Below are 24265 nucleotides of genomic sequence, written 5' to 3'. Positions count from 1 at the left end.
CTAGCTCAGTGAAACTATGAGCCATGCCATGTAGGGCCACCTAAGATGGACGGGTAATAGCAGAGGGTTCTGACAAAACGTGGTTCACTGGAGAAGGGAATGGCAATCCACTTCAATATTCTAGCTTTGAAAACCCTATGAACAGTATGAAAAGGCAAAAAGGTATGACACTGAAAGATGAACTCTCTAGGTCAATAGGTGCCCAATAGGCTACTGGAGAAGAGTGGAGAAATAACTCCAGAAAGAATGAAGAAACAGAGTCAAAGAGAAAACAGTGCCCAGTTGTGGATGTGATATGTGGTGGAAGTAAAGTCCAATGCTGTAAAGAACAATATTGCATAGGAACCTGGAATGTTAGCTCTGTGAATCAAGGCAAATTGGAAGTGGTCAAACAGGAGAGGGAAAGAGTGAACATTGACATTTTAGGAATCAGTGAACTAGAATGGACTGGAATAGGTAAATTTAACTCAGATCACCATTACATCTACTACTTGGGCAAGAATCCCTTAGAAGTGGAGTAGCCATCACAGTCAACAAAAGAGTCCAAAATGCCATACTTGGATGAAATCTCAAAAATGACAGAATGATCTCTGTTCATTTCCGAGGCAAACCATTCAATATCACAGTAATCCAAATCTATGCCCCGACAAGTAGTGCTGAAGAAGCTGAAGCTGAATGGTTCGTGAAGACCTACATAACCTTCTAGAACTAACACCCAAAAAAGATGTCCTCTTCCTTATAGGGAACTGGAATGCAAAAGTAGGAAGTCAAGAGCTACCTGGAGTAACAGGCAAATTTGGCCTTGGAGTACAAAATTAAGCAGGTCAAAGTGAACAGAGTTTTGCCAGGAGAATGCACTGGTTATAGCAAACACCCTCTTCCAACAATACAAGAGAAGACTCTACACATGGACATCACCAGATGTCAATACTGAAATCCAATTGATTATATTCTTTGCAGCCAAAGATGAAGAAGTTCTATACAGACAGCAAAAACAAGTCCAGGAGCTGACTGTGGCTCAGATCATGAACTCCTTATTGCCAAATTCAGACTTAAATTGAAGAAAGTAGGGAAAACCACTAGACCATTCAGGTATGACCTAAATCAAATCTCTTATGATTATACAGTGGAAGTGACAGACACAGTCAAAGGATTAGATCTGATAGAGTGCCTGAAGAACTAGGACAGAGGTTTGTGACATTGTACAGGAGGCAGTGATCAAGACCATCCTCAAGAAAAAGAAATGCAAAAAGGCAAAATGGTTGTCTGAGGAGGCCTTACAAATAGCTGTGAAAAGAAGAGAAGCTAAAGGCAAGGGAGAAAAGGAAAGATATACCCATTTGAATGCAGAGTTCCAAAGAATAGCAAGAAGAGATAGAAAGCCTTCCTCAGTAATTGATGCAAAGAAATAGAGTAAAACAATAGAATGGGAAAGACTACAGATCTCTTCAAGAAAATTACAGATACCAAGGGAACACGTCATGCAAAGATGAGCACAATAAAGGACAAAAACAGTATGGACCTAACAGAAGCCGAAAATATTAAGAAGAGGTGGAAAGAATATACAGAAGAACTAAACAAAAAATATCTTCATGACCCAGATTACCACGATGGCATGATCACTCATCCAGAGCCAGACATCCTGGAATGTGAAATTAAGTGGGCTTTAGGAAACATCACTATGGTGGAGGTCATAGAATTCCAGTTGAGCTATTTCAAATCCTAAAAGATGATACTGTGAAAGTGCACTCAATATGCCAGCAAATTTGGAAAACTCAGCAGTGGCAACAGGACTGGAAAAGGTCAGTTTTCATTCCAATCCCAAAGAAAGGCAATGCCAAAGAATGCTCAAACCACCGCACAATTGCACTCATCTCACATGCTAGCAAAGAAATGCTCAAAATTCTCCAAGCCAAGCTTCAACAGTACATGAACCAAGAAATTCCAGATGTTCAAGCTGGATTTAGAAAAGGCAGAGGTACCAGACATCAAATTGCCAACATCTGTTGGATCATCGAAAAAGCAAGAAAGTTCCAGAAAAAAATCTTCTTTCGCTTTATTGACTACAACGAAGCCTTTGAGTGTGTGGATCACAACAAACTGGAATATTCTGAAGGAGATGGGAATACCAGACCACCTGACCTGCCTCCTGAGAAAACTGTAGGCAGGTCAAGAAGTAGCAGTTAGAACCGGACATGGAACAACAGACTCATTCCAAATTGGGAAAGGAGTACGTTAAGGCTGTATATTGTCACCCTGCTTATTTAACTTATATGCAGAGTACATCATGTGAAATGCCAGGTTGGGTGAAGCACAAGCTGTAATCAAGATTTCTGGGAGAAATATCAATAACCTCAGATACACAGATGACACCACCCTTATGGCAGAAAGCGAAGAAGAACTAAGGAGCCTCTTGATGAAAATGAAAAAGAAGAGTGAAAAAGTTGACTTAAAGCTCAACATTCAGAAAACTAAGATCATGGCATCCAGTTCCATTACTTCATGGCAAATAGATGGTGAAACAATGGAAACAGTGAAAGACTTTATTGTTTTGGACTCCAAAATCACTGCAGATGGTTACTGAAGCCATGAAATTAAAAGATGCTTGCTCCTTGGAAGAAAAGCTATGACCAACCTAGGCAGCATATTAAAAAGCAGAGACATTACTTTATCAACAAAGGTCCATCTACTCAAAGCTATGGTTTTTCCCATAGTCATGTATGGATGTGAGAATTGGACTATAACGAAAGCTGAGTGCCGAAGAATTGATGCTTTTGAACTGTGGTGTTGGAGAAGACTCATGAGAGTCCCTTGGACTGCATAGAGATCCAACCAGTCAATCCTAAAAGAAATAAGTCCTGAATATTCATTGGAAGGACTGATGCTGAAACTGATACTCTAATACTTTGGCCAACTAATGTGAAGAACTGACTCATTGGGAAAGACCCTGATGCTGGAAAAGATTGAAGGCAGGAGGAGAAGGGGACAACAGAGGATGAGATGGTTGGATGGCATCACCGACGCAATGGACATGAGTTTGAGAAAGCTCTGAAAGTTGGTGATGAACAGGAAGCCTGTCATGCTGCAGTCCATGGGGTCACAAAAGAGTCAGACACGGCTGAGTGATTGAACTGTACTGAACATTTAAGATTTACTCTCTTAACAACTTTCAAATGTACAATAAGTACTGTAGCCCACTAGCCTCCTCTGTCTGTGAGATTTTCCAGGAAAGAATACTGGAGTGGGTAACCATTCCCTTCTCCATGGATTATGAACTATAGATACTATGCTATACATTATACCCAAAATTTATTTACTATAACTGGAATTTTGCCTGCCTTCCCCCATTTCCCCTGTTCTCTGTTCCCCACCTATGGTAACCACCAACGTGTTCTGTATTTCTATGAGTTTAATTTTTATTTTATTATAATTTTATTTAATTATTTATTTTTGGCTGTGCTGGGTCTGCATCGCTGTACGGGCTTTTCCCTAGTTTGCGGTGAGCAGGGGCTACTCTCTAGTTGCCATGCATGGGCCTCAGTAGTTGCGGAGCATGGGCTCAGTAATTACGGTTCCCAGGCTCTAGAGCATAGGCTCAACAGTTGTAGCACACAGGCTTAGCTGCATGTGGGATTTTCCTAGACCAGGGTTCAAACCTGCGTCACCTGCATTGGCAGGCAGATTCTTTACCACTGAGCCACTAGGAAAGCCCTGATTTTTATTTTAGATTCCACACATAAGTGAGATCATATGGTACTGGTCTTTCTCTGTCGGACTTATTTCGGTTAGCATAATGCCCTCAAGGTCCATCCATGTTGTTGCAAATAGCAGCATTTACTTCTTTTTGTGGCTGAGTAATCGTGTGTGTGTGTGTGTGTGTGTGTGTGTGTGTGTGTGTGTAATACTACACTTCCTTTATCCGTTCATCCATTAGTAGACACTGTGGTTGTTTCCATGTCTTGGCTATTGTACATAAGGCTGGAGTGAACTTGGAGGTGCAAATATCTCTTCAAGATAGTGATTTTTGTTCCCTTCAGATATGTACTCAGAAGTGGAATTGCTAGATAATATATTAGTTCCATTTTAATATTTTGAGAAAACTCCATCCTATTTCCCATGTGGGCTCTAACCAGTTTACATTCCCACCAACAGTGCACAAAGATTCCCTTTTTTCCACATCCGTAAAACACTTGTTATCTCTTATCCTTTTGATTATAGTCATTCTAACAGGTGTGAAGAGATATTTCATTTGTTTTTTTATTGTGATTTTGATTTGTGTTTCTCTGATGATTAGTGATACTGAGTGCCTTTTCACGTACCTGTTGGCCATCTGAATGTCTTCTTTGGAAAAATGTCTATTCAGACCCTCCAAGCATTTTTTTAATCGGATTATTTGGAGTTTTTTGCTAATTGAGTTGTATGAGTTCTTATATTTTGGATATTTAGGAGAGTTTCTCATTCTTCAGCAAAGATTTGTTGTGGCTAAGGTACCTAAGGTATTGACCAACTTAGATAGCATATTCAAAAGCAGAGACATTAATTTGCCAACAAAGGTCCGTCTAGTCAAGGCTATGGTTTTTCCTGTGGTCATGTATGGATGTGAGAGTTGGACTGTGGAGAAGGCTGAGCGCTGAAGAATTGATGCTTTTGAACTGTAGTGTTGGAGAAGACTCTTGAGAGTCCCTTGGACTGCAGGGAGATCCAACCAGTCCATTCTGAAGGAGATCAGCCCTGGGATTTCTTTGGAGGGAATGATGCTGAAGCTGAAACTCCAGTACTTTGGCCACCTCTTTCGAAGAGCTGACTCATTGGAAAAGACTCTGATGCTGGGAGGGATTGGGGGCAGGAGGAGAAGGGGACGACAGAGGATGAGATGGCTGGATGGCATCACTGACTCAATGGACATGAGTCTGAGTGAACTCCGGGAGTTGGTGATAGACAGCGAGGCCTGGCATGATGCGATTCATGGGGTCACAAAGAGTTGGACACGACTAAGCGATTGAACTGAACTGAACTGAAGGTACTGGACTAGATATGGAGAAATATCATTGATGCAGACACAGTCTCTGCACTCTGGCCGCTTAGAGTTCAGACAGTGGGCATTTGAAACAGGACACTGGGCATTTCCATTTAGAGAGATGGGGGTTGGATCAGTGGTAGGAATGGTGGTTACAGGCACACAGGAGGGGCTTCTAGCAATGGCTTCAAGACCCAAGAGGAGTTCTAGTTAGAAAATGCTTGTCCCCAAATAAACTGAGTGACTAAGGCAGAGGAGCAAAAGCTGAAGATGAAAGGTGGTGTGGTTGCCGAGTGTTTCTGCTTGGAGGGAAATGTTTGTTTTGTAGCTGTGGTCACTCCTACTATTGTTATATCATTGCCTGTCTTCATAAAGCGTAGGACATTTTCCTGGATCAAAACTTTCTCAGTACCTAGGGTTTCGAGCAGCCAGGATCAGAGAAACTGTGTTTAAATCCTGACACTGCTACATGATGGCCATTTTGACTTCGGATGAATGACTTAACTGTTTATTGCCATGGAGATGACTGGAGTTCTCACGCTTGTCATTCTTCTTATTTCCTGCTACCAGGAGAGGAGCTTGTGTGTGTGTGTGCTCACATGTGAGTACACATGTTTTTGATAGAAAGCTGTGATCTGTTAGCTTCAGAGTTGCAGCACGAAGTGAATTCATGTTAGCTGGAGGCCGTAGGAGTGTCTGGGTCACCTAGGCCCATCTCATGTGGTTTTCTTGCTCACATGTGTTCTAGAGATTGTACTCGGAGCAATAATTCTCAGTGGAGTCATGGATCTGATCAGTGCAACTGTTGAATCAGTGATCCCCAGACATTTCTGGAACCCACCAGGTGATGGCCTCAGGTGTCTCTCAGAACTAAGCAGAACCCTCTGTGCTTTAAGTTCTGTGACCTGAAGCATGTCACCAGCAGGACTTGAGAGGAGGAAACATTTGGAAAGTGTCTGCCTGAGAAGGGAGTAGCAGCAAAGATATACACCCCCAAACTCCTTTTTGTCTTTATGAAAAAAAAAAAAGTCTCTTTCATAAAGAAGCCCAAGGTCACAGGCATGAGTACCTCTTCAGAGCAGTCACCCAGCTTACCCTAAAGTCAGTGATGCGCATTTATTTCTGAGCATGGACAGAAACCATGCTCTTAGGAATGACAAGCTTTTTGATCTTTAAAACAAAAGGGATTTTGTTTTTAAAAGAAGTCCAGAGGATGGAGCACTAGAATACCAGACCCATAGTAATGTGAAGAGAGCCCTGTGGGCTGGTGCATCATAGTATGTGGCCCAGAGTGAGGATTCCACTTCACTGGGCCTCAGCCTTCTCATCTGTCAGTGAAGGCGTTAGATAGCAGGGAGCCTTAGCGCCCCTTCCAATTAAAAGACAATAGTACTGAAATGAGAAGAGCCTGTTTGCTGGCAAGATGTATGTTATTGCCCATGTAGAAAACAGACTTCATGATGGTCAAACTTGGTGAGCATGGATTCTCTTTTTTTGTTGTTGTTGAAACATCTGATGCAGAAGCTAAATTGCAAAATAAAGTTAACTAACTTGTTAAAAATGTTAACACAGAGCCCTGAAATGGAGCTAGAAGAAAACAAGTAGGAAGAAAGAAAAGTCAAAAAATCAGTAATAGAAAATCAATTCCCAAAAGATTTTGAACCATTGCTTTTGAATATGCAGAGCAGAATGGTGAGGGAACATGGTTGAGCATGTGGACTCTGGGGCCAGGCTGCCAGGTTCAAATCACAGCTCACTATCCCAGGCTGTGTGGAAGGAGGCAGCTTCCTGTGCCTCTCTGTGCTGCTTTTCGTCGGCTGCAATGGGGAGCTAATGATAGTACCTGCCTCATCAGGTTGTTATGAAGATTAAATGTGTCAGGAACACACTCAGCCCTTCAAATGGCACGTGGCAGGCAGGAAGCACTCAGCACAGATTAGTCATTTCTCTCTTCACCAATTCCCTCCTTGCCTTTACCAGATGCAAATATCATGCCCAATATGGGCTGTCGGCAGCCAACCAAATAAACAGAAGGAGGAAGGCCTTTCCTTCCCCTGGGTCCTGGGATCACTGGGCACTGGAATTGCAGGTAGGAGGAGGCCTTCCTGCCACATCTGAGCACCCATCAATCTTTGGTTCCCACCCTCTACACTTGTCCTTATTCTGGCATCCTTTAAAAATTGGTTCTACATTTAAAACACATCAAGTAGGATTTTAGTTATAGTCTCGCCTACATATTTGGAATTAGAGCCGGCAAAGTCTATTATGCAAATCTATGCAAATTATATTCAAAGAGGCAGTAGCCCCAGATTGTGGGGAGGAGAATGAGCAGGCCAGCACAAAGGGCCTGAAGTGGAAATTTGCATCTGTTAGGGGAGCCCTGGGTTGAAGGCCTTGAGCAGTGATTGTGATGGTGTAAGCCTTTACATTCAGTGCTTAACCTTTTGTGCCAGAGAGGAGAGGCGATTTCCATAGTGAGGATGACTGTGGATGTTGAAGGAGGCATTTGGGCATTGCGATGCTCTAGCAGTTTTATGATACAAATGAAAAGTTGCTTTGAAATGATGGCTGTAATCCAGGCTGTGTCCCGACCAGCTGTGTTCTTGGACAAGTCACTTCACTCCTTCCGTTACCCCTTCTGTGAAATGAGGGGACTGGACTAAGTTGTTTCGAGTGCCCTTCTCACTGTGACAGCTAAATGTCATCCTCTAGGTGGAAACCCTGTGCACCCAGGATGGCAGTATCCATTCATTGTACCGAAGCTTTCAAATCTGAAGAAAAAAGGGCCCTAACAGTCCTCCTAGAGTGAAAATACCTTCAGGCGATGCTGGCATCTAGAAAGAGCTGCAGCAAGGGCACACCTGTTTACTTCCCTGAAAGTCTTGCAGGAAGGAGAACTCCAGTCAGTTGTATACTTCCCACCTGGGAGGATTTTAGCCCCAGGGATGTTCATGGTGGGAAAGTCAAGGGAATTTCTTTCCCTGAGTATTTTGAAGACCAGGGTGCATTAATCCCTCTGCCTCTAGAGGCTGCAGAAGTTCCCCCTGGAGGCCGAGCTACCCCTCTCCTACCTCTGGCCTGTCCCTGGGGTCCCTGGGGGCCTCTCTGAAAACTCTGGGCTGCCCTTGATGCTGCTGCTGGAAGGCAACAGTGTCCTTGTCCTTGGTGATGGGCCTCAGGTTGTATGGAGCACATCTGTGCTCCACCCTAGGAATCCTCTGGGCTCTTAATTTAATTAACTCCAGCTGTTGTGGCAGCCACCAGCCGGGTACAGGTGTGAGCAGACAGCCCCTGCCCAGAGCCTCGCTGACTCACTCAGGTGGGCCTCATGGAGGAGTGAGGAGGTGGGTGAGCAGCTCTGGCAGTGGGAAGGGGAGCTGCTGGCAAGAGGTGCTCAGCTCCTCAGAGACCCCCAGCAGATTTGAGTTGCACCCTGATCAGTTTAAACCTACCCTAGGATTGACTTTCCCTGTTTCACTCATCTCAGGCCCCCACGGCTGTCCCCTAGGGCCACTTCCCAAAATAAACTCCCTGTACACAAGCCCCAGTCTCCACTTCTCATTTTTCAGAAATCTCTAAGGTATGACACGGATATCAGTCTGTTGGGTCTGCCACACAAGGTATCACCGGCCGGGGGTGGGGGGGGAGGGGAGGGGGTTAAACCACAGAAAGTTATCATCTCACAGTTTTGGAGGCTGGAACCCCAAGATCTAGGTGCCAGCAGGGTTGGAGTACTCTGACTCCTTTCTTCTTGGCTTGCAGGCAGCTGGCCTCTCACTGCCTGTCTGTGTGCGGGCCTTCTTTGCATCTGTGTCCTGGGCTCCTTTTCTTATAAGGACACCCTTCAGATTGGGTTAGGACCTACCCCATAAGCTTCATTTTGCCTTAATCAGCTCTTCAAAGGCCCTAACACACAGTTCCACCCTCAGGTGCTAGGGCCAGGGTGTCCACATATGGCTTTGAGGGGAATGTGTTCAGCACATATTGAACCAGGGTGCTCATGAGCCAACAGAGGCCTATTAGGGAATGTCCCTTAAAACCTCAGCAGTCACAACCACCAGCTCTAGGAATAGGTTGTCCCTGTGGTGCTAAACTGCCAGAGAGGGGCTGCAGCAACCCTGAGCACATGGTTCCTTCTGTAGCTGCAACTGCCTGTCCTTTTCTCCTGCCTCGTATGTGCTGGGTGACCAGGAACTCTGTGCATTTTGGATATGCCCGGGTGTCACATACTTCTCTACTGAGGGGCTTTGAACACATTATTTAATCGCCTTCAGCCTCAACTTCCTGCCCCATCAGGTGGTTAAATCGAGGGTTCAGTCAAGCATGAGAGACAGGGCCAGAGTGATGCTCAGTAGCCAGATTTTAGGATTGACCCAGATAAGTAGAAAACACTGTTGGTATATGGGCTAAACTATGAATGAAAGTGTGGAGAAATTCTGTCGTTTAGGGAGAACTGTTGGTCCTGGAGATGTGACTGCTATAGGCTCTACTCCATCTGCTGTCCCTCAGCCTCCCACACACACTAAGTTAGATGTGCAGGGTGAGGGAGCACTGACCCAAACCCCATCCCCTCCCCTAAGTTGGAGGAGGCCTCAGTGGTGACCCTGAACCTTGCTTTGAAGCCATGTCAGGAGGTCTCCTCCCCATCTCTGTTTCCAGAAACTCACCAGAGCCCCTGTCTTCCCCTGCCAGCTTTGCTGACCACCCCAGGTTCCCCAGCGTCACCACCAGGGCCCCTGCTTTGACCATTCATCCTGCTGGAATCTGTGGGGGAGGGAGGCCCCGAGAGGGTGACCAGTCAGAGGCTCATCTCTACCTGGGCTGGTCTTGGCAGCTAGCAGCGCTGAAGGAAGGGCATGAGTGTGACTGAGCAGGGAGCTCCTGTGAACGGGGGAGGTCTCAGGTCAGAATCGGACCGTAGAGGTCTGTCAAGCTCTCCCTGGTGGTAGGAAGCAGCTCTTCCTAGCCCGTGGGTAGTACAGGGTGGCCAGTCTTCACGTTTATAATCCGAATAGATCCTACATATCCCATTGATCTGAGGTATTATTTTTAAAGATGGGCACATGCTGTTGTGATTAATAAAATCCACACATCTTTAGAAGCGTTTTTACGTGTATAGATTTTTGTCCTTGTGCATTTTTCTCAGTGAACAAAAAGCACACACACTCACCATCATGCAAAGTCCATAGTTTTCTGTCAATGCTCAGAAGGGCTCCTCCTACTCTGGAAGGCCAGGCACCACCAGTGGCCTTCCAGAGTTCAGCCTCGTGAGTACATAGGACAAGCAGTTAACCATACAACCAGCTGGTGTTTATGCACCGCACCTTGTCCTGCAGGCTCTGTGCTAAGTACTTTATGGGCAACAGATCTGGTCACCCTCTGAATCCCGTCCGCTTCTGCCTGTTGGTCACCCAGGCCCTCACCTCATGACCTCACCCAGGCCCTGTTCATTTTTGTGTCTCCAGGGTCAAGGAGGGGGTAGACCCTCCTTAACTCTTTGGTGGGTGGGCGTGAACAAGCACTGTGTCTAGTTCATAAATGGAGGAGTCTGAAAAGGCGTGGGTGCTGGTCAGCTCTGCCCACCCAGCCCTGCTCAGTGACTCAGGGCGGCTCACACAGAGCTGCTGGCTTCCTTGTGGTCACACTTTGGACGGCTCCCTGGTGCAGAAGGTCCACAGGCACTCAGGGGCCACAAGGCTTCCTCCCCCAGCCCGTCTGAGCATCTGCCCTTGGGCAGAGGGCAGAGGGATTTCAGAGGCACTTGGGAAAGGACAGGCCTGGCTGGTTTGGCTGTCTCTGGTTCCCCTGTGGGTGGGTTCTCTCTGGGAGGGGTGCTGGGTGGAACCAACCTGATAGATACCCCCGTCCCCATGGTCCTGTGTGGGATGCACAGGGACCTCAGGGATCCTCCCACCATTTCCCTGGAGTTCCCAGATGCTTCAGGTTCATGGGTAAGGAAGGCACAGGGCTGAGCTGCTGCCGGGATTTCACCTCTGCTCTCTGTCTCCCTCTCAAGGCTTCCTCCTGACCTTGGCGCTGACTGAAGCACTGGTATTTGCTGCCCAGGAACCATCTCCCAGGGAATCTCTTCAAGTCTCCCCCTCAGGCACCATCCCAGGCACCATGGTGACAGCATCCCTCAGTTCTACCAGACACTCCTCCATGGTGGCCACCCCTGCCTCTGTGGTGACACCGACCCCTCATCCTGATGGACCCTCCTCACAGGCCACAGCTCCCATGGCAACGACAACACCCCATCTAGATGGACACCCTCCTACAAACACCATCTCCACCATCATGGCGACGGCATCCACCCCCCATTCTGAAGGTTCCCTGTCCACAGGGCCACTTCCTGCTGCCATGGCAACCACATCCTCCCATTCAGAGGGCCGCGCCCCAGGCGAAACTGCGCCCACCATCCTGCTGACAAAGCCAGGGGAAGCCACCAGCCGTCCCCCCACAGCCCCCTCCAGAGCTACCACACGCAGGCCCCCCAGGCCCCCTGGCTCTTCCCGAAAGGGAGCCGGCAGTTCACCACGCCCTATCCCCGCTGCACCCAGTGGTCATGCTGGGAGGAAGGACGGCCAGCGGGGAAGAAACCAGAGCTCCACACATCTGGGGCAGAAGCGGCCGCTGGGGAAAATCTTTCAGATTTACAAAGGCAACTTCACAGGGTCTGTGGAGCCTGACCCCTCCACCTTCACCCCCAGGAACCCGCTCTGGGGTTACTCCTCCTCGCCACAGCCCCAGACAGTGGCTGCAACCTCAGCGCCCAGCAGGACCTCGTGGGTACCACCCACCACCCCCCTAGTGCCTGTGGAGGACAAGCCCAGCCTTAGCAGGGCAGACCAAGGGGGTGGTTCCACCTTCACCAGCCAAGGAGGGGAGCCAGATGCCACAGCAGCCTCAGGCACCCCTGCCAGTCAACAGCGTGCTCCAGTGCCTTCTCAGCGCCCCCATGGTGACCCGCAGGACGGCTCCAGCCACAGTGACTCCTGGCTTACTGTCACCCCCGGCACCAGCAGACCTCCGTCTACCAACTCTGGGGTCTTCGCAGCCACCACGGGGCCCATCCAGGCTGCCTTTGATGCCAGTGTCTCAGTCCCTTCCGAGGGGCTTCCTCAGGGAACATCCTTAGCCCCGCAGGCCCCAGCCCACCCAACATGGGCTTCAGAAAGCACTGTTTCCCAAGCCGAGGAGAAAGCTGTGGCCACCCCCACACCCACCATGATGGGCAGGGTGCCCAGTCCCCTCTCCACAGTGGTGTCCACAGCCACAGGAAACTTCCTCAACCGTTTGGTCCCCGCTGGGACCTGGAAGCCTGGAACAGCGGGGAACATTTCCCATGTGGCCGAAGGGGACAAACCCCAGCACAGAGCCACCATCTGCCTGAGCAAGATGGACATCGCCTGGGTGATCCTCGCCATCAGCGTGCCCATCTCCTCCTGCTGTAAGTGCCTCACACGCTCCCTTCTCCCCTCACCCACCACCACAGCAGCGTGCCCATCCCCACAATTCTTTTGCCCCACACTTGGGCAGTCCCCACCAAGTGGTCTGCAGAGTTCCCAGAACCCCAGGAGAGAAGGCAGCAGAACAAGAATCCCAGGTTATCCCACTCCTGGCCCCTAGCTCATCAGGCCATGGCTCAGATGCCCACTGATCATAAAGGCACAACTCCTAGGAGCTGGGAGTCAAGTCCAACTCGGCATTTTGCAGAAAGAAACACCAGGCTGGGGAAGGGACATGGTTTCCCCAGGACCCCAGAGCTCATGAGAGTCAGGGTTAGAATGTGAGCTCAGAGCACCCATCTTCCAGCCCAGGGCTCATGTCATGACACTACCCTGCCTGCTCTCTTCTCTAGCCACGTGACACCAACACCCCGCAAGGTGAGAGCTGGTGCTTCCAAACCGACAGCCTCCAAGTGGCAGAGCCCTTGGAGCCTTCCCCCCAACCTCTCTTCCGTCGCCCTTACTGTTGCTCTCTTCTCCTCCTCCTGTCTTCCCTCATGAAAGAAGAAAAGATGAAGTTTTTATTTTGCAGGAAGTTCTAGTAGCCTTGACAAAAACAGTTCTTATAACTAAATTGAGGCTTACAAGTTACATGTGAATTTAGCTGTTTTGTGGCTCCTCCCCATTTTGCTTGTCCATATGTGGTGTGAAGTGGTGCTTTGTGGACCTTGTCATTGCCTTTGCTCCCACTGGGTACATGGAGAAGGGCTCCCCTAGACCACAACAATAGCGGGCCACCAGCGCCCCCTTGCTGCCACCATCACTCCCACCATCACTCCTATATTGAAAACTCCAGGGGCTTCTTCCTCCCTGAAAAAAGTGTAGTGAAAGTGTTAGTTGCTCAGTCGTGTCTGACTCTTTGCAACTCCCTGGACTGTAGCTCACCCGGCTCCTCTGTCCAAGGAATTCTCCAGAAAGAATACTGGAGTGGGTAGCCATTTCCTTTCTCCAGGGATCTTCCCAACCCAGGATTGAACCCAGGTCTCCTGCATTGCAGGCAGATTCTTTACTGGCTGAGCCACTGGGGAAGCCCTCTTCCTCCCTGACGTCTCCACAAAGAACCTGATGCAATCACTTGGGACCCTTCATGTCCCAATGAAGGGCTGCCTTCATGTCTCCCCCATGCACCTGATCTCAATTCTTAAGAGTTCTTCTGATGGCCTCACAGGAATCCTTACTGTGCCTGCCCTCCCCCCAGCCCCACCCCACACACAGACATCATCCAGGTGCCCCCTCAGTCCTTTCAGGGGTGAGAAACCCCTGTGCTGCCCACGTAGCCCCTTTGTCCTGTGGCTGTTTCCAGCTCTCCTGGGGGCCTTGTAATTTTCCCATTGTAAGTTACACTCTTTGGTTCTAACCTCTGCCCTCTGAAACCACACAAAACAAGTCCATCCACCAACCCCTGAGATACAGGAAACCACTCTCAAGGGCAAGCTTTTCTTTTCCAAGCTGTCGTCCCTGTCCCTTTGAGTCTCTTCACAGGGCCACCTGGCCCTGGTCCTGCCCCTATCTACCCCTCCAATGGCCTCAGTTCATGCCTGCCCCAGAAGAAGCACCGCATTGCCCGTGCCCGGCCAAGGCAGAGAAGCGTGCATGGCAGTTCCTCTGTTTGGACACTTTAGTCACATTCAGGCAACCTGCTCTGGCATCAGGTCCTCATGTCACACCATGGGCTCAGCCTGATCTCAAGGGGAATGAAGCCCCAGAAACTTTTTCAGAGGAGGCTATGCGGCCAGGTCTCCCAGCCTGTCTTCATGTTATGGGTCAATCAAACATCAGCACAGGAGGTGTGTGCCTTTAACATTAACCTGATGTCTGCTTGGCATTGTATTCTGACAAAATCCTTTTTAATCTGGAGTCTGGATTCTTTCCAGGAGCTGCCTCTCCCAGCTCTCTGTCTCCTTCCAGTTGATAAGCAAAGCCAACTTTCCATGTTGAGGAAAGTCCAGTCTGCTCAAGGAACCAGTGCAGGAAAAGTGAAAATGTTTACAGGTTGCATATTTCATTCTTTCCTTAAGCATATTTATTGTCACTCATGGGTGCACACAGATATTCTTAAAGCTGTGATTGCTCACTTCTAAAACAGAAGAATGATAATGAGAAAATGTAGCACTATTAGCCCATAAATTATTAATAATGGTCATATTTGAGAAGTAACCACATTAGAGACAGCTTTCTAATTTTCCATTCTTTCCATGTGTCTAGAGGCTGTAGTTTACAAAGGGAATTCCTACTATTTTTCATCATTCATCCTTAAAGCAGACTAGCTAGAGCAATAAAATAAAAAGACAAAGCAGATGCACCATACAGGTAGGGCATATGTCACCACGTGAAGTGACTTGCCCAGGGTCCCACTCACACCTGAGCCAGCCCAGACCTGGTGACACGATCCATTTGCCTCAACGGCATCTCCCAAGTGCTCACTGTGTGCCAAGCACTGTTTCAAGCACGAGGGACCCAGAAATGTGTGACACAGCTTCCCCCACCCAGCTGCCAGGGCCCTGTCCCTACCTGCACTCCCACAGCCCACACCCACCTGGGGCTGCAGGTCTAAAAAGATGTCTCCAGCCCTTCTGCTATATATGAGTTTGAAATTAGATCAAATTTTACTGCAAAGCAGAAAACCCATGGGCTGCCTAAACCATGCATAATAACATCAGCCAAGACAGAAGCGAGGACAAGCCTGGAACTGCACCGTGAGAATGCTTCTGGCACTGACAGGAGCCTTCAGCCGCTGGGTGAGAGCATATTACTTCAGAAAGGAAGATTTCCCCTGGGACCCACAGCCCCTGCTTCCTTTGGTGTCTGTCTCGCATCTCCACCATCCTCAGGCCAAGCCCTCACTCAGCAGGGTTCCAGCCTGGCCGCCTCCACATACATACAGCTCCCTGTCCTGTGGGACCATCGCTGACCCTGTGAAGGTCCTGATGAGAGGGGCACTGAGAAAGAAGATGCTTGTCCAGCTTTAAAATGCTGTGCTGTTTGAAAGCTCATAGCCTGGCCAGGTCTAGGGGCCCCACAGTCAGACCTTCTCAGCAGCTATATTTATCCTAAAGCACACTCTCCAGCCCTCAAAGAAGTTTCCTCTTTGGCTGGTTTGCCAGATATTTCAGGCAATCTGCATTGGTGACAAAGTACATGCGTAGATTTTCTCATCTGGCTTTTCTGAGTAGTCCAGGCCCTGGTCCAGCTTCTCAGGGACTGCTGGGCTGGCCAGCAAGTCCCCTATTTCTGGTGGAAGCAGAGGGTGATTGTAGCAAGTCTCAGGTCTGCTCAAGAGGAGCTGTCACCACCCACACCTGCGCTTCAGATCATGAGCCCTTTCTAGCAGCTGGAAAGATGTATGTTGCGCCAGGTCTGAGAAATGCTTTGTCTCCTGAGCCACACTGGAAACAGCCACACTTAGTTTCAGATGTACTGAGAACTGAAACTGATTGGATCCAGGTCACATTTGGTCAGGCGCTGGGAGCTGGGTGGCTCCTGAGATGGTCTCTGCTGCCACCATCAGGACGCACAGGCCACCACCTCCTCCTGGAAGCCTCTGGGTCTGGTGCTGAAGTGGTCCCTGCTCTTGGCTGTCATCTGGGTTTCCATCAGGAGATCGGTTATGTGGCTCTGTCAGTCTCTCTGGCCTGGCCTGCACATACCACATTCATTGTTGAGACTGTCTTCATCCAGCCTCCCTGGAAGAGATGGGAGTTACATGGGGCGAAAGCAGGAAACAAGGCCAGTTACAGATAGTTTTCATCATCAATCCAAGCTGAGCCATCCAAAGCAGAGCAACCTCTCACTGACCCAGGATTCGTGACAGTTCACACGCACGTTACCCAGGACAGGCTGGCCTCCTTCCAGACGTACAGAAATGCCACTGGAGCAGCAGAGAGAACGCATCCTTATGCCAGGTGGCTCGTGGCTATATTACCAGTTGTTCTGTGAATGTTACTCAAATCCGAATGTGTCTGTGTACCTTTACTCACAGACCCCAGTGACTTTGTAGTTATTATATTTTAAAAAAGAAAGAAAGAAAGAAACCTGGGTCAGAAGTACTCTTTCCAGTTAAAAGAATAGATTAGGACGGGACGTAAGCGTGACCAGGTTTGTCTCCTTGGGGTTTATGAACCAACTGAAGGAGGTGGGGCAGCCTTTGAAAAAGGCAGGCTTACCCGGGGATGTTCCCGAGGCTGGACTAGAGTGTCCTGGCCACACTCACAGCTCTTCCCTGTGCTTCCCAACCAGCACCTGCGGCAGGAACCTTCTGGAGCTTCCTCAGGCACATCTCCATCCACCAGGCCAGAAAGTCAATGAGCCCCCAAACCTGCTTTCCCCAGGCCCATCACCCGGTCCAGCCCGGCCTCCTTCCACACCCTGAGGCCTCCCTTGACCTCCCCCAACCTCCAGAGTGAGGAAATGATTGTCCACAGATGGGCTGGCACCGCCCGACTAATCCTTTCCTCCAGGGTTTTCGGTTTCTAATCTACCTAATGAGGGGCCAAACTGAGACGTCAGAGCTCCCTGCCCTCTGTCATTTGCCTAACTTTAAACCCGTGTGAATAGCTTGAGAGGGACCCTGCTGTAACAAGAAGCCTTGACTTGGGATCCAGACACACCTGGATGTAAACCCAGCTCTCCCACTAAGTCGCCCCTGGGACTTGGACAGGTTAACCCTTGGGCCACTGTTTTCTCACCTGCTAAAATAGGACTAATGTCCACTGTGTTCATTCAAGGCCTTCAGGAGGCAGATACCAAAACAGAATTAGGCCTGAAAGAGATTTATTGAGGAAACACCTTTGAATTATTGATATAAAGGAAGAAGAAAGAGGTGGAGGGCTGGGAAGGAAAAGGCTGGATAGTCGTCCTGAGGAAGCTTCCACGAGTGAGGGGAGTCCTCAGACCATTAGAGGAGTTTCCTGTCCTTCGGGAACAGACCTGCTCCGTCAGTGATGGCTGGGAGCAGCCTGGGAAGGGTGGCCTCAGCACACCCGTGGTGGCGAGTCAGGGGGCGGAGGCGGGGGTGGTCCCTTGGCTGCCCCGTGCAGCAGGAGAGCTGCTCAGGCACTCGCAGGGCTGCAGCTGCCGCTCCAAAGCCTTGTCGGGGACAGCAGATGCATCTGAAGTCCTATCACAGCATCTACCATGGGGAGGTGCCCGGTGAGGACACGGTCAGAGGGTGATGATACTCATCTCATTGTCAGGACTTGCCACACATCCTCCAGCCGCCCGTGGAGAGCACCCTCAGCAGGCGTTTTCAAAGCACCTCCCTCGGGGTCCTGTAGGCTTTCGTGTCCATTTCCCATCGTATAGCAGGTCCCAGCCCTGAAATGAGATCCCTTCCAGAAACACAGCACAGTACCCAGGCTCCATCTTCACGTCAGCGACCCTCCTCCTTCCTGTCATACATCCGACAAGCTGTGGCTGATTCCCTATTGATGTGCTGGAGAAGCTGGGAGAACTTGCTTCACTCTCATTTCAGTTTCAAAACTAGAGGAAATAGGGATCCTATTGACCTCCTCGAGGGTCTTGACAGCCTTTCCCTTTGGAGAAACAGAGCAGTTGAAGCTTTCGGTGACATGGGAGGGGGCGCGGCTCGCACCTGAGTGTGCAGAATTGTGTGGTTTAGAAGTTTAGGTGACTTCAGTTGCCTCTTCTGTGAATGGGAGGAGTGCCAGCACCTTCCTCAGGCAGCCATATTGTGAGTTAAATCAGACGGTAGAGCACCTGGGAATAAAATAGAGACTCCATAAATTTGATTGAACTTTTCTTTCTGAGATGAAAGCTCAGACCCCAAAATAATGGAAGTACTAATCTAACCCTTGGCCTTGAACCACGCAACAGGCATGCAGCCCAATTTTTCCTTCAGGGTCTCCCTTTAAGGATGATGAGGTGAGAACAAGAAGGAAACTCATATTAGTGAAGCGCCTATTGTGTGTCAGGCAGTGCTCTCAGCATTTGGCATTCATGATCCTTACAACCCTGCCGGGTCTATAGTGATCAGCATGAGGAAGTGACGCCTAGTGTAACACACAGCCGAGTCAGACTTGAACTCAGGTCTTTTGGAGTCTAAGCCCATGCTCTTCCTGTAACCGGGCTGGCTTCTGGTGTGTAAGTGAAATGGTGTTTGAGAGGCACCAAGAACTCCCCGATTGACGTGTAGTCAGGCTGGGAGTGCTAACAACATGGGAGGAGGAAGAGAAAGTGAGGAACAGAACTCCCCCTTCCGACCCCCAGCCCTTCCCACAGGGCAGGACCCTGGTCATGCGTCCTAACCAGGCCCAGTCCCTGGGGCAGGGGCAGTATGGGCTCAGAGGGCACTGGCCCAGGATCCAGAGGACCTGGATTCTGCAACCTGCACACACCTAGGTTAGCGGGCGGGGGTGGGGTGGGGTGGGAGGGAGTGGTTCATGCAGCCTAGCCCTCACCCTATGGCTTAGGTTTCCCCAACTTGAATTCCCCTGGGCTGCTTCCCCATTCCAGTCCCAGGAGTAGGGTGAAAAGTAGTCGTGACAATGAAGAATAAAAATTCCGGAAAAGAGAAGGGACCAGGGCCTTGCCCCAGCCTTGCCACTTGCTGTGTCCGGTGGCAAGCTGGGTTCTGCATCAGAGTCTTCTCCTCTATAGAACAGGCAGGTGTGCCCTAAATTAGCAGATTTTCAGGCTGACTCTGCAGCCTCCCTCCTCACCCCTTATTCCTGCAACCAGTTGAAGAAAGGGCTCTTTGGAAGGAAGGGAGGAAACCCACAAAGCTTGAAAGAATCTCTACCAGCCAGTCTAAAATGTCTTTGAGCTCAAGTATTCAGAAACTGGCTTTCTATTTTTAAAACTTTTTTGAGAGGACCTGGAAGAATGGTAAGAAAAGTAGAAGTCTTTTTGATCAAAGCAGATTGGATGGAATGGAAACTTGCCCAATCTCTTGATCTTGCCTGGAAGCCTTTTCAGGTAGAGGTGCCCGCAAGGCCAGCAGCAGGAAAGAGCTACAGAATTCCTCAGTCAGCCTGCAAGGCTCTGGGCTCTGGGCACTGAGGTCTCAGCCTATGTGGATGCCAACTTTTGCAGTTCCCCCATACCCTGGCAGGCATAGGCCCCCAAAACCACCAAGCCTGCTGGCCGCTGTGGGCAGAGATGGGCCTCCACTGCCCCCTGGTGGCCACTGCCACCACGGTACCAGCCTCTATGGACAGCTCAGCCTGCCCTCCACCCCCCAGCACAGATGATGGGCACCACCAGGATGTTGAGTGCAACCATGCCTACCCCTGATCCAGAGTTTCAGCCACCCCATGGGCTCTGGGGATGGCTAGCCTAGGCAGGAGGTGCTCAGTCTTCATTGACTGGCTTCTCCCCAAGATGGCTCCTGTCTCCCTGGGGCACTGCATCTCCTGTTCCCCTGTAAGACCCCGGACAGGCCACCCCACCTCTCTGACCTTGGAAGCCTTCCCTGTCAGCATGTCCAAGCCACTCTGTTCACACGTGGTTCAGCAGCAGCCTCCAAACATGCTCCTTCCTCCCGTGCCCCCGAGGGTCCGAGACTGAACAAACAGGGTGGCACGTCGAGCTGTGTGGAGGCGGGATCAGACCTCTCTGTGCAGCGAGGTTTCCGTGTCAGCATTTGTCTTGTCTTTGTGAGGCAGAACCATGGATGGTTAACAGCATGGACTTTGGAGCCATCTGGATTTGCGCTTGGGCAAGTCACTTCACCTCTCTAAGTCTCCATTTTCCTGTCTGTAAAATAGTGACCCTCATAGTACTGACCTCATGGACATGGAGGATTAAATGAATTCATGTTTCTAGAGTGCTGGAGCCCTACATACATGCTATAGGACTGCTAGCAGCTATTTGTTTTTGATGATGATGGTGATAATGAGACGGGAGCAACAGTTTTTTCAGGGTCCAAGACCTCTGCCCAGAGATTTTGCTCTGAGCCTCTGCCCTCTGCGGAAGTCAAGGCTCATTTGTAAGGTTCCTTGGGCTCTGCCCATCTCTATGCCACACTCCCACTTCAGGAACACTCCTCCTCAGTTTTGAGGTGCAGCTTGGCACATACGTGTCACTTCCTGCAGCTGAGCTCTGGGGACCCCTCCCAGTGAGAGCGCAAGGCCTTTACTTGGAGCAAACTCCCTGGCACTGCAACATGCACAGGTATCCGAAATTCCATCCAAACTTCCTGCCCCTGGGCCTCACCTCCCACCTCACTCTCTCCCACACCAACCGCGCTCCAGCCATGCTGCTATTTCCTCACGTACATGCAGCTCGTCCCCACCTCAGGACCCTTGGACGTACTGCTCCCTAGACTTGGGACACACTGCCCCTGTTCCACCCATGGCCAGCTCCTTCCCCACATGCCAGTCTCAGCCATAAGGTCACTGCTCAGGGAAGCTTTTCACGATGGAACCCCTCCCGCAGCTCCCCTCGGCTGTCTCCCTCACTTCCCCGTGTTTCCTTTTCCCTGAACAGTTATCTTCCTATACTGTCTAACCCCCGTGAACCCTCCATACCACGCAAGGAGGAAAGCTTATGAGAGCAGGGCGGTCCTGTCTTTTTCTTCTCTCCCCCGTCCCCAGCACCTGGCACAAAGCAGGTGCTCCACGTTTATAGATACTTGTTGAGCTAATGAACAAGCGAATCAATGAGCGGGGCAAGTGGTTGGATGTGTGACTGTCACGGTCCCACCTGGAGGCTTGCCTCCCTCCCTCCGCAATGCTGGCCCGGCTCGCCGCCCCTCCCTCTCTCTAACCGGGACTCTGTCTGCAGCGGTCCTGCTGACCGTGTGCTGCCTGCGGAGGAAGAAGAAGCCGGCCAATCCCGAGAACAGTCTGAGCTACTGGAACAACGCCATCACCATGGACTACTTCAGCAAGCATGCCGTGGAGCTTCCCAGGGAGATCCAGTCCCTGGAAACCTCTGAGGTAACGAGCCCCAAACCAAGGGCTGCCCCCAGGAGGACTGCCACTGGGGGAGGAGCACCCACTCCCCTCTCCAGCCTCCTCCTGGCGGCAAGAACCGGCAGGGTCCTGAGCTGCGGGGCCCCGCCCCCGCCCCGCTAAATGGGCATCTGCTTGGCGAAGCACGTTTCTTGGGACTTTGGGTTTCTGGGAAGAGGCCAACAACTCTTCATTGAGGACAGTTTGGTGGCAGGCATTCAGGGGACTGTGAAGGTGGGAGCTTGCTCTGAAGGGGTCCAGGCTCTGAGATGTGGTTAAGGTACTGGACCTTGGCATCATTCAGATAATACGGGGAGAGTAGGATACGAGGGGGATATGGGGAAAGTTAGAGGGCTGTGAAACCCATGGAGGAGAGCCTCGCAGAGCAAGTGCTGGCAGGGTGAATGAGTGCAGGAAACCCCAGCCTGGCCAGTAAGGGAGCTGGGCTTTGAACCCCATGTTCTGACTACAGAGACCACTGCTCTTTCCACTCTCACAGAAGGGTGGGGTAGGGGTCAGGGTGCGCCAGGAGAGACAGATGGATTAGGCACAGCCTTGGATGAAGTTGGATGGAGTTTGTGCATTAGTCTTGGACAGCGGAGAGTCAATGAAAGTTAAGCTTTTTGTGACCTAGTTGTAGAAAGATTGTGCTGATGGTCATTATCAGTGAATGGATAAGAAGGAAAGGAAGGATGGTTTAGTGAATGGCTGAATGGATGAGAGGACAGAAAGACAGATGAGAAATAAGTAAGGGATGCAGTTGAGATGGCCTGGGAGAAGGGTGGTGGACAGCTAAGTAAAAGTGGGGGTGGGGCTGAGCGTGCTTCTGGTGGAACAGTTCCCTCCCCTCCTGCAGACCCATCCCCCCAGCATCCAGATGAGCTTTTATAGACATGCCTGTGATCACATCACGCCTGTGCTCCAAACTCTTCCGTAGCTTCCCATTGCTGGTAAGTCAAAGTTCAAAGTCTTTTCAGGGCCTGTGAGGTGAACCTGTCCCCACCCAACCCTCCAGCCTTATGTCGTACCCTCTCCCTCATCTGCGAAGCTCAGATGACATTGGATTTCTTTTCATTTCATTATGGCACCAAGTTATATCACACTGCAGGGCTGTGCATAAGCTCTTCCCTCTCCTGGTGTGTCTCCTAGCATGTCCCTTCTCCCTCCTGGGCATCCCCCTCACTGTCCACTCAGTGACTCCAGTCACTGTCCACTCAGGGTGCAGTCCAACAGTCACTTCCTCAGAGAAGCCTCCCCTGACTGCCTAGCTGGGCACCCTCTCCTATCACTGGGTCTCAGCTCCTGTGCTTTTTGCACTGTGGCACGTACCAGGGTTGTAATTACATAGCCACAGGTCTGACATGACAATTTTGAGTCTCTCGCCCCCACACTGCTAACCCCAAGGGGAAGTTCTAAGGCACTGATTTTACTCGCCTACCAGCAGTATTGGCACGTTCAATCATCTCCTTAAACCATTTCTTCACTGGCATCCCAGCCCCATCCTGTCCTGTTCCCTCCCAGCGCCAGCAGCTCCTCCTTAATCTCTATCATGGCCCCCTGTCCTTTCCCCAAGCTCCAGTCACAGGAGGGCCCAGGCTCAGTGCTCCCACTGCTTCTCTTCTCTGTGAAAGAGTTCCATGACTTTAAGTCCCATTTCTCACCATGACTACCAAGTTCGGCTCTAGCCTGGCCATCTCGCCTGAGCCCCAGACCCATGTGCCCAGCTACCGATGCACACATTTCACGGGCATCTCATAGTGAACAGCCTGAGACTGATCTCTCAGCGTTTCCCTGCCACCTCAACACCCGGAAGCCCCCTGGTGTTTCTCATGATTAGATGGCACTGCTGGCCACCTTCTCCTCTGACACACCCCACATCCCATCCATCAACAGCCCGTAGTCCATTGGCTTTTCCTCCACATGGGCAGGTCTCACTACCAGCACTGTGACCACCCCCTACCCCAACGACACCCGCCTGGGCTGCCATCATCCCTCGAACCCAGGATTGTTGCCATCGCTCTGCAAACAGCTCTCCCAGCCGCTGTCTGCCCCCAGTCCCCGCTTGCAGTCTGTCCTCCACACAGCAACCAGACCAGGCTTTCAAGGGAGGACCTCATGTCAGTCACAACTTCCAAGCCTCACAGGGCTCCTCCTCACACTCTAGACAAAGCCCAGATTCCTCCTAGCTGGTTTTTTCTCGGGCTGGCCCCGCCTACCTCCTCCCTACGCTGCCAGGCCCCCCAGGAGTACAGGTCTCAGTCCCTAGAGTAAGCTCATCCTGGCACCTCTGAAATGCTTTTCTCCCAGCTGCCTCCATCTCTCACTTCCTCCAAGCCTCTGCTGCAGTGCCACCTCCTCAGAGAGGCCTTCCCTGACTGCTCTACACAGGTTAGAACCCCACCTTCCCCCTATCCACAGTGCTCTGTCCCCACCCTGCTTCGTTTTTCTTCAGGACTTCTCTCCACCTGGCATTGTACCCTTCTCTCTCTGTTGACTGCTGAGTATACATCTCACCTACTGGAACACATGCTGCCCCAGGGCAGGAGGCTTCCTCACACCCTATGCCCAGCTCCTAGAACAGTGCTGAGCATGTGGTAGGTTCTCAGTAAATGGTCATCACATGAGTGAACTTTGCTCACAATCTACCCATCATCCACCCCAAAGCCTGACACACAGTGGACACTCAGAAAAAAAAAAATTAGCTGAAGGACAAACAGAGGGACAGGCCTTACAATGGCATTGATCTTTAGCATGGCCAGGGTACAATTTGGTGGCAGAAGTGTTCCTGAAAACTGTCACAGTGAGTAAAAAAAAAACAGGTAACTTGG

General features: G+C 50.3%; 1 protein-coding gene across 3 annotated transcripts in view; it reads left to right on the top strand.

The window, feature by feature from the left end:
* The window catches only part of TMEM108 (transmembrane protein 108), a 388204-nt gene that overhangs the window by 361194 nt on the left and 2745 nt on the right, over positions 1-24265 (top strand). For all 3 annotated transcript variants that reach the window (XM_019962329.2, XM_019962338.2, XM_070794743.1), the window contains 2 exons: positions 11034-12467; positions 21268-21422. In XM_019962329.2, the coding sequence (XP_019817888.2) occupies positions 11034-12467; positions 21268-21422 (1589 nt within the window). The remainder of the gene's footprint in view (positions 1-11033; positions 12468-21267; positions 21423-24265) is intronic.

Source organism: Bos indicus, chromosome 1 (assembly GCF_029378745.1).
Source record: "Bos indicus isolate NIAB-ARS_2022 breed Sahiwal x Tharparkar chromosome 1, NIAB-ARS_B.indTharparkar_mat_pri_1.0, whole genome shotgun sequence".
Classification (NCBI taxonomy): domain Eukaryota; kingdom Metazoa; phylum Chordata; class Mammalia; order Artiodactyla; family Bovidae; genus Bos; species Bos indicus.
Note: the sequence above shows the minus strand (reverse complement) of the source record. Positions and strands in the feature narration are given on the sequence as shown.